Source organism: Helianthus annuus, chromosome 3, assembly GCF_002127325.2.
Source record: "Helianthus annuus cultivar XRQ/B chromosome 3, HanXRQr2.0-SUNRISE, whole genome shotgun sequence".
NCBI lineage: Eukaryota > Viridiplantae > Streptophyta > Magnoliopsida > Asterales > Asteraceae > Helianthus > Helianthus annuus.
This window is the reverse complement of record NC_035435.2, coordinates 153,590,613-153,600,593: the sequence shown is the minus strand read 5'-3', so window position 1 is coordinate 153,600,593 and position 9,981 is coordinate 153,590,613. Positions and strand designations below refer to the sequence as shown.

The 9,981-nt window shown below is 36.5% G+C and overlaps 1 protein-coding gene and 1 non-coding gene across 3 annotated transcripts; both read right to left on the bottom strand.

Moving 5' to 3' along the window:
* Positions 1 to 2,132: 2,132 nt before the first annotated feature.
* On the bottom strand, positions 2,133 to 2,265 carry LOC118491033. Its single transcript, XR_004890258.1, has one exon. It is a non-coding gene; the product is annotated as a small nucleolar RNA Z247 (small nucleolar RNA).
* Positions 2,266 to 3,934: 1,669 nt separating this feature from the next.
* Positions 3,935 to 8,516, bottom strand: LOC110930139 (pectin acetylesterase 8). Of its 2 annotated transcripts, none has more exons than XM_022173369.2 (13): positions 8,364 to 8,516; positions 6,575 to 6,692; positions 6,378 to 6,460; positions 6,111 to 6,240; positions 5,944 to 6,023; positions 5,672 to 5,758; positions 5,455 to 5,579; positions 5,302 to 5,362; positions 5,135 to 5,188; positions 4,972 to 5,049; positions 4,749 to 4,854; positions 4,375 to 4,520; positions 3,935 to 4,292 (listed from the first exon to the last, which is right to left on the bottom strand). In XM_022173369.2, the coding sequence occupies exons 2-13, from the start codon at positions 6,678 to 6,680 to the stop codon at positions 4,185 to 4,187; spliced, it is 1,164 nt and encodes a 387-aa protein (XP_022029061.1). In that variant the 5' UTR covers positions 6,681 to 6,692; positions 8,364 to 8,516; the 3' UTR covers positions 3,935 to 4,184. The 2 variants fall into 2 exon arrangements, with proteins under 2 accessions (XP_022029061.1, XP_022029062.1); XM_022173370.2 differs by having other exon boundaries at positions 6,575 to 6,682; positions 8,364 to 8,503.
* Between the last annotated feature and the right edge of the window lie 1,465 nt (positions 8,517 to 9,981).

Below are 9,981 nucleotides of genomic sequence, written 5' to 3'. Positions count from 1 at the left end.
GGTATGTGGAACAAGTTCCCATGTGGCATTTTGAAGAAGAGCATTAAACTCACAATCCATGGCGGCTCGCCACTTCTGGTCCTTAAGAGCTTGGGTGTGGGAGGTTGGTTCAAGGGTTGGTGGGATGGGATGAGTTGTGGTGGTGTTAACCACGTTGGGGTTAAAGTACTTGGAGTTTGGTTTGCGGGTGCGTTGTGGACGAGAGTTAACAGGTGGAGGGGATGGGATGGAAGAATGAGAGGTGTTTGATGAAGGGGAGTCGGTGGAGGGGGTGGCGGATGAAGATTCGGTGTCAGAAGAGGATATGGATGGTGTAGTGGGTTCAGTTGGAGCAGTGGAGGTAGTGGGTGAGGGTGGCAAGGAGGAGGTGTGGTTAGGAGGAATAGGGGTGTGAGTTGTGGTGGGCGAAGTAGGGGGGTTAGGGGGTAGGATATGAGGAGGTGTAGGAGTGTGAGAGGGTAAAGGAGATGAGGGAGGGTGAATGGTGAGTTCGGTAACCGAAGGAAGCGTAATGGCGGGTGTGGAGTGAAAGGGGAAGACATGTTCAACAAACTCAACATGTCGAGAGTGATAAAGACGATGAGATACGGGGTCATAGCATTTAAAGGCGGATTTAGAGGAGGAATATCCAAGGAAAATACATTTGGTAGATCTTGGATGAAGTTTGGATGAAGCGTAGGGTCGTAGCCAGGGAAAGCATAAACAACCAAAAGGTTTTAGTTTGGTGTATTTGGGATTTGTTTTGTATAATCGAGTAAAAGGTGATAGATGATCAAGGACCGGTGTGGGAAGGCGATTTATAAGGTATACAGCGGTTTGAAAGGCATGTGTCCAGAAATGGAGGGGTAAGTTTGCATGATAGAGAAGGGACAAACCGGTTTCAACGATGTGACGATGGCGTCGTTCGGCAACGCCATTTTGTTCAGGGGTATGTGGGGGAGTGGTGAAGTGAGAAATCCCATTTGTTTGAAGGTAGGGGATGATGCCTATGTACTCACCTCCATTATCCGAAAACAGAGAGACGAGGGGTGTGCCAAAAAATTTTTCAACTAAGGTTTTGAATTGAGGAAAGAGGATGGAAACATCCGATTTTCGTTTCATTGGATATAACCATGTGTATTTTGAAAAATAATCAACAAATATGACGTAGTAAGTGTAACCATCATTTGAGGTTTGGACAGGTCCCCACACATCAGAGTAGACAAGTTCCAATGGTTTGGAGACTGTGAATGAGTTTGGACCAAAAGGTAATTTATGGCTTTTATTGATAGAACAAGCATCACAATGAAAAGGGACATTTTTATTACAATTAAGCCCTAATTTATTAAGTAAGGGTTTTAGAACTTTAATTGACGGATGACCAAGCTTGTGATGCCATAAAAGTAGCGACCCGGATGTTTTGGTACTAGAATTGATTTGCTTGTGATGGTGTCGAGTGAAACTAGGAGCATAGTAAACGTCATGGATGTTCACTCCCCGCATTAGAGGCGCCCCCGTGCGAAGATCCTTCACCAAGAAATGAAAAGGAAAAAATTCAACAGAAACTTTGTTAGTTTTGCAAAGTTTGGCAACAGAGACAAGATTATGACGTAAGTGAGGGACAAGTAAGACATCTTTTAATGATAAGGAACGAGTATTAGTGGGAATGGACGAGTGACCAATGTGAGAGATGGGAAGAGTTTTACCGTTTCCTAACACAATTTCATCGGGTCCTCCGTATTCCGAAAGAGAGTGTAAAAATGACTGGTCATGGGCAGCATGGTTTGAGGCTCCGCTATCAAACATTGAAGGTGGTGCGTGAGATGAGCTTGCCATTGAAGTGTTGACTATCGGATTTGCAGATTTGGAGATATTATGATCTTTTAAAAACTGTGTAAGCTTCCTGCACTCCTTAGTGTCATGACCTGTGATATTGCAAAAGTGGCAAAACAAATTATTTCGATTAGTCCGATAAGTGGTGTTCGGTTGAGGACGATTGGACCTGGGCCCAACGTTATTGGGCCTGTATGAATTTCGCCCCTCATGGAGCCCACTTCTTCCATCAGATGCACGTGAATAAGGGCGCTGCCTTTGAGTGGTATTAACAGTGGGAATTATTTGAGATGGTGTGGTTTCCAATAATGTCCTCTCATGGTCAACAAGCTTCTCAAACAAGTCAGAGAAACTAATGGAAGTATCTCTCATTTTCACAGCTGCTACAACCTGTTTGTAATCATCACCTAGATGAGTGATGATGTGAACAATTAGGTCATCATCATCGACTGGTTTTTGGGCAAGGGCCAATTCGTCGGCGATGGATTTCATTTCCCGAAGGTATTCAGCCACCGGTTTGTTGCCTTTGGTGGTGGTTGCCAATTTTGAGCGAAGAGAGATGATTCGAGATCTGGAGACTCCAGCATAGGTCTCGGTGAGACGTTTGAATAATTCAAGGGAGGTTTCAGCGGACGAGACAATGGGCAGGATGTTGGCTGAGCAGCTTCCGAGCAGAGCACCGAGGAGATTTTGGTCCTGACGGAACCATAGGCGATAGTTAGGGTTGGGTTTGTTATCGATAATTTTTGGTGGTGGGGTTGTACGGCCATCAACGAACTGTTCAAGTTCTAGGCCAGTGAGGGTTGCCAGAACCTGTTTCCGCCAACTAGTGAAGTTATCGGAGGTTAGTTGAATGGGGAAGTGAGTGTGGGTGGAGAGATTGATGATTGTGGTGGCTGCCATGGCTGATCAGAAACAGAGGATTTGGATCGGAGTAACTCGGAGGAGCTTTGTTAGAGCTCTGATACCATATAACAGGTATGAGAATGATAATTCTGTTGTGTGTTGTATTGCTGTACAAAGGAGCCTTATATAGGCAGATTACATCATGGAAAGAGAGATAGTACAGGAGCTAAATTAGGCTAAAAGATATTAACTGAAATATACATTCTATACATATGTTTTGACTAGGTATTCAAGCCTTGATTATTGCATTGCCTTATATTACCATTTCATTGTCTTGTTTGGTTATCATGTGGGAATAAAATTATTCATTACTTTATATTGTTTGTTAGGCAGAAAAAGACAAAATAACATCCATGGTGAGTGGTGGCGGGTGGTGGCCGCAGATGCTGGTGGTGTAGTGGGCGATGGCAGCAGCATGAGGCGGTGGCAGGTGTCGATTGCTGGTGGAAGCGATGACGGGTGTCAATTGGTACCGGCGCTACGGTGAAGATGGCGAGGAGTGGTGGTGGTGATGAAGGTCGAAGGAGAGAATGAAATTAAAAAAAAAAAACAGATATGGATGGAATGCATTTGGGGTGTTTAGAGTGAATGAAATTCCTTGTGTAGCAGGTGATTACATTCTATTAATCAAATAAGCACCCTTTTTTTTTAGTTACATGTTTTGACAAAGTTCTTAGATGTGCCATATATGTTCATTTTCCCATTGTCCATTATGCAAGTTTTATCAACACATACAGGACAACTATATAACTATGGAGCAATATTTGCAGCGCTAAATGTCTGAGTATTGTGTCCACAAGAATCATCATCATCATACTCAGTAAATCCCATTAATAGCAAAGCTAAGGTAGAGTCTGAGGACGGTAAGATGTAGACAGCGTTACCTCTACCCCGTAGGAATAGGGAGGCTGCTTCCAGTGAGACCCCCGGCTCGATAGTAGTTTTGCATCAAGCCTTGGACACAAGGCACATAACACTCAACAATCGGGACAAATGCCGATTAGTGCATGTACCCTTTTGTCTTTCGGCTATCAACGCCACCACATGATGCATGATTCCCGGCTCGATAGTAGTTTTGCATCAAGCCTTGGACATAAGGCACATAACACTCAACAATCGGGACAAAGGTCGATTAGTGCATGTGCCCTTGTGTCCACAAGAAGTTATACCCAAATGTCTCAAACATGACAGTAAAGTGCACCTAGATCACGCAAAATTTACATAAGAACATCATTTTATTGATTAGAATTATATAAAAGAACAAATGAACAATGAACACACCAACACAACATTTTGGTGATATCTTACATCAATGGACTGAATTTCTTAAACTTTATAACTAAAACCCTTCCACTATTCTAGGAAGTTGAACCATTCGATATACGCATCCCTCTATACCCATGTATACAAATTAGCTTCCATGCTCTTTGTATCCATTCTTCAATATCAACAAACAATGCCAACTTCTACTCAAAAACACGATTGTGGCATGTTTTATCACATGGGTATGGACAATCTATCTTTTGAAATGTACCTCGCTCATAGTACCAGTCTCCAACCGCTTTTGCAATTGTCTGTTATAAAGGTTAACATAATAAAACATTAGATGCAAAAACGTTAACTTGAAATGGGAACTTATGTTATTATACTACATACCGTGTTGCTTAACAATGGAGAATCATTTCTCAGCCATGTTTCTTGAGTTCCAGTTTGACAATGTGAATAACAAGAGTTGATGAACATTCCTCTCGATGGAGAATTACCGAATCCAGTCAACGCCTTCAGAAACTCTTGTCTGTACCCTGTCAAATTTTTCATACACATACACTAATTTCAATAACATTGTTTTACTTAAAATTTAAGATTTGCTACTTTTAATAATAATGTTTATAAGCATGACTAACTCATTAATTGTTTATAAAAGGAATTAGAATGTTTCAACCCATACTAAAATGACCCGTTTTAACCTGACCCATTACCCAACACTTTCATCTTGTGCGTTAAAGCCATTAAAAGAGACAAGAGTTAACCTTGAAGGATATTGAGTTGAGCAGACGAACACTTTGTTATATCAAGTTTGCATTCGCGCCAGGTGCCTTTTCGATCAGCAACCCCTGGAGCCAATATATTTTTCACCTATAACATAAAATAAATCACAGTTAAATCAAAGAAACCCGAAAATCAACCTATTATAGAATCCCATGCATATATTAATTAATTAATGTTGTTCATATATATGAAGGTATGTCTAACCTGCCATGAATCATAAGCGGCGTTTATCAAAAAAATTGGTGTTTTAATGTATTCAACCATATTTTGCGGGAAAAAACACTGCGAAAACAACAAGAAATGTTAGTTTCGACAGAATAGAACCAACTTATAAGGTATTTTTCACGACATCCGCATTCGCTCTTACCAAACCAGGACTCATTTTTGCAGTGCAGGCCGGAGATAAAACTTTAGCCGATCCCTACATATTGACAGTTTTAAATAACAATAAGTCAAAAAAAAAAAAAAACTAATGACAAAATAAATAACAAATTAGAAAAATAATGACAAATCAAGAAGGGATTAGAAGGGTACATGTGTCCTAACAACATCTGCGTAGAAGCCTTCAATGTGACTTGTTCCAATAATCGTCTTTCTGTTTATGAACCAATAATGCCAAGTTATTACATTGAAGATCGATGACAATGAAGTGAAAACATGAAATAAAAATTTTAGATAAAAGCTTACGCGTTAATGAAGAAACCAGCATCCGAAAGGCATTTCACTTTAGTGGTTGCAGGTAAAAGTGATCTGAAGTTATCACACTGCAGTATGGAAGTGAGTCCACCAGCTGAACAGCCAGCAAGCATGGCCTACAATATAAATGTTTAAGTTAGAAACTTAAGTCAAAACAAATATGTTTGACCAAAGAGAATAAATTGTTAAAACTGAATAATGAGTTTACATTCTTGGCGTTCTTCATTCCTTTAGCTAATAAATCTTCAATAACAGCTCGGAAAATCCTTGCTCCTCTGAAGTGAAGATTGGTTTTCTGGAAAACAAAGGATATGAAATGGGCGGTTTAGATGAATGGGTCGGACAACATATCATAACTTGCAACATTTTAGTAAGGGTTGGGTTGGGCCGGTCACAAACACTTCTTTTCTTTTCTTTTATAAGTAGCTGAAGTGACATGTATTATTACAAGATCAAATGTTATTTCAATAAAAATCTTACAGGATCAACTGCTTCCACATCGCCGGTAAAAGAAGCTCCATCACAATACCGAACCTTGATTCTATTCCAATCGTAAAAATCTAAAAACAATAATACAAAGTAAATACAAAAAGAAACCCCTTGTTGCTTTTTTAATTATCTAACAAGATAACCGAAGGCCGGTGTACCTGGGTTATATTTAGGCTTGTTATGGAACATCCCTGAGAAGGTCTCGGTTGTTAACATTTTCTTGGAAGAACCTAAACGCGTATCTCTACGGGCAAGGCAATTCGTGACATTGTTGCACCAACCTCCTCCCTGATTAACCATTATGGATTGTTATACATCAACACTTATCATGTTTTATAGTCAAATAATAAACATAATTTAGAAATTATATAAAATCAAAAGGAAAAGCATATTGAAGTCATTATAGTTGACAATGATGGACCAACCTCAAAGAAAACCAACCAGTTGTCGATTCCTGCACCGAATCCCTTGTCCATATGATATGCAGGGGCACTTCCATCCAAACAAACTGATCAAAATGATCATGAATTTTAAGTCAACAAATGCATATCAACTAAAGGTTAACAAAATATAAAATAAAATATTTCATAGTGAAATGGAAAGATAAAGGTAGTTAGTTTACCAGCTCCTTGAGCAACAGCACTGTCCAGAAAAGTGAGTCCAACTTCATAAGCTTCAATGCTTAACAGGCTTAATAAGCTCATTAAAACTATGCATACCCTCATCATACCTTTAATTTCCTTAAAAAATTCAAAACAAATTATACATTAAATTGAATCACAAATATAAGTATATATAGTTATACACTCAATTAAATATATTCTGCCAACCACCTATCTAAAATTGACATTCCCCCAGATTTCTTAATTAGGAGTATTGACTTTTGCGGTCATAGTAGTCAATTATTTAAACCCAATAATAAAAATTGCTATAGGTTTTTATTTAATAATACTTAAGGATGATGGTGAGATATGAATAGATCAAAGATGCCACGGGTTTCACTTTTTTCCATCTACATCAAACACATCTTTATCAAATACAGATTCAAAAGCTACATAAACTGACCACAGAAAGTCAAAACACCCACATAAAGTATACTTGAATTCACACACAAATGAAGAAGAATTTATTTTTAGTTTATATTTATATTATATTTTGGGCACCCACCCATTGCATGCATGAGAAGGGTATTATTTTCTTGGTATTGTTTCACAAATGGCGACCTCTTGACCTTAAAATGCGTGAACTAGCTTGGTCAAAAAAGGGTACAAGGCGAGGTCTCTTGACGACCTCCTTCGAAACAATACTATAAGAAATATTGTGCTTGCACTTTTCTCACTGTATAAATAATGTACAAACAGAATCTCCTCCTATTGATAAATTGATAAGGAGATATACTAATAATAAAGGTTTACAATCAATTCCTAATATAATAGCATATATTTATATATTAGGAATTGATTATAAATCTTTATGATAGTATATCTTCTTGTCAATAGGAGATTCTGCTTGTATATTATTTATACATGTTGTTAATGAGAAAAGAGCAAGCACAATATTTCTTATAAATATCAAGAAGGTATCCAATTGTGATGCATGTGATAAGACGACGTAGGGTTGTAAACGAGAGGAGCAAAGATTGTATTGGCTCGATCTCGACCCATTAAACTTTGAGAAAACTCAGGCTAATCTCGGCTCGTTTACACATTTAATTCTAAAGTTCGAGCCTAGCTCGTAAATAGTTTTTTTCAAGCTTGAACCTGGCTTGTTTTTTTATTTATTGTACGTAGACTTTTTATTATTTATTAATTATTTATATATTAGTTATATATTTTATAACTATTTACATATACATTTATATACCTGTAATTTTTATATAAAATATAATATATATATTATTAATTTCTTTTATCATATATTTGAATACATAAATTATTTTTGTACAAATATATATTTAATATATTAAATAAAAACTATATCAATAAAAAGTCCGTAAGCTGACACAAGTTCGATATGTGAAGTTAGGCTCGAGCTCATTCATTAGATGAGCTCGAGCTCAACTCATGAGTAGTTTTTCAAGCTCTAACCCGGCTAGTTTTTATTTATTAATCGTATAACTTTTATTATAATTATTTAATTCTTTAACTCGTTTATTTTAATAAGTATTTACAAACATATATATATGTATATACTTATATATTTTATATAAAATATCTTATATCTTAAATAAAAACTACATAAATTAAAAAGCTAGTGCGAGCTGACTCGAATTCAATATATGAAGTTCACACTCGAACTCGTTTAAGCTCAACTTGATTATACCTTTTAGCAAGCTTTTTCAAGTAACTTATAAGCGACTTGGGTCGTTTACACCCCTACCTCGTTTAAAAATATTGATAAATGAATCGTACCTTAACTAGAGACTAACAGTTACTTTAGAAAACTTGACCGTAGATGCAACTCCGGATTGGAAACTTGATCGTGAACTTTCAGTGATGGTGATTCCAGTGAGAGGTGTTTGGTTGTATATATATATACTCCTAGCAGGTAGCCACTTACTGACAAAAACAAAGTGAAAGAAAGATGGTCGAAGTTTCGTTTTGACGCGTAATCAACGGGCACCGACAGAGACAAGGATTCGAAGACCATTGCATGCATGATTCATATTCATAAAATATAAATAAAATGAAAGAAAGACAGCTTGGAACCTATCATTGGGCATAAGAAACGTTGTAGTATTATATTGTATATGTTTTTCCAAAGATGAGTGCTACCCATGTTCTTGTACTCTTGAACTTCTATTTTTCTTCTAAAAAGGAACTCCTAAATTTTTATAAATACATCAACTACATCTTACATGACTTTTTGTTAAAATCAAATTTTCTAATTAATATGTAGGAAATTGTCCCATTAAAAAAATTATGTCAAAACGTAGATCAACTGAAAATCTACATAAAAATAAACACGAAAACGTATTATATTTGACTCGACTCATTTGCAGAAAATAAAATAAAATGTACGTTAAAACATAGAACAACCGAAAACGTAAATAATAATAAGCATAAAAACATATTAGGTTTGACCTGACTCATTTCCGGGAAAAATTTACGTCGAAACTTAAATCAACTTGAATTTATACCCACATCTACATAAAAACAAACACATAAAACTCGATTTCAAAATCTTTAGAAAATTAAGGGGTTATAACTATCAATGCTAAAAATTGAGAGGTATAAATATAAAATTACAAAAAAAAAAATATAAGCAAAAGGACAAAAAAACACTATTTTGTAATATATAATATAATAATTTACCAACTATAAATTAGTAACATCTTTTGGCATTAAGGTGTTATACCCCATGCATGGTGAGTTTTCCAAAAAAAAAAAAAAGTTAATTTTTCATTTGTAACCCAAAGGTTTTCTTCCTTTTCATATTAGCCCCTTAGATTTTTTTATTCTTAATCCAAACTTTTCATCTTTTCAAATTTAACCCATCAAAATTTTTTTTCCAACTTTGGTCCCCAAACTTTTAATCTTCACATTTTTTTTTCGTTTTACGTTTCATTCTAAATTTTGTGAGTTAACATGCAGCAATGTGCGTGTGAAATTCCACGTTTTTTTTGTATATTTTTTCCTGTTTTGCAGGTCCGTCGCAACACGTTTTTTTTTCTTCCCGTTTGACAGGTTCGTTGTAACCCGCTGGTCCTAAATCGACTTTGTTATTCTTTTCTACATTTTACGCTTACGCTTCGGTCTAATTTCTTAGCATTGACACGTCAAAACGGGTTGTGCGGTTCAACGATTCACGTCTGCTTTTCGATCGGTGTTATTTTTTCCTTTTTTATTTATTTTGTTTTTACAAGCTTTTCCGATGTTGGTGATCGCTGGCAGTGGTGTGACATTCGTGCTACTTGGCACACTTTTAGGTAATTTTATTAAGTTTTATACTAATAGTTTGTTTCAAGTTTAGCCCTGTACTTCATTTACTTACAAAACTATTTTTTACGAGCATATTTTTATGGACGCC

Coding starts and splice junctions, on each gene's coding strand:
- LOC110930139 (XM_022173369.2), bottom strand. CDS start 6,680: ATGATGAGGGTATGCATAGTTTTAATGAGCTTATTAAGCCTGTTAAGC. Junction 5,580..5,671: donor GAATGAAGAACGCCAAGAAT/GTAAACTCATTA, acceptor TTTATATTGTAG/GCCATGCTTGCTGGCTGTTC. Junction 4,855..4,971: donor CCGCTTATGATTCATGGCAG/GTTAGACATACC, acceptor TTTATGTTATAG/GTGAAAAATATATTGGCTCC.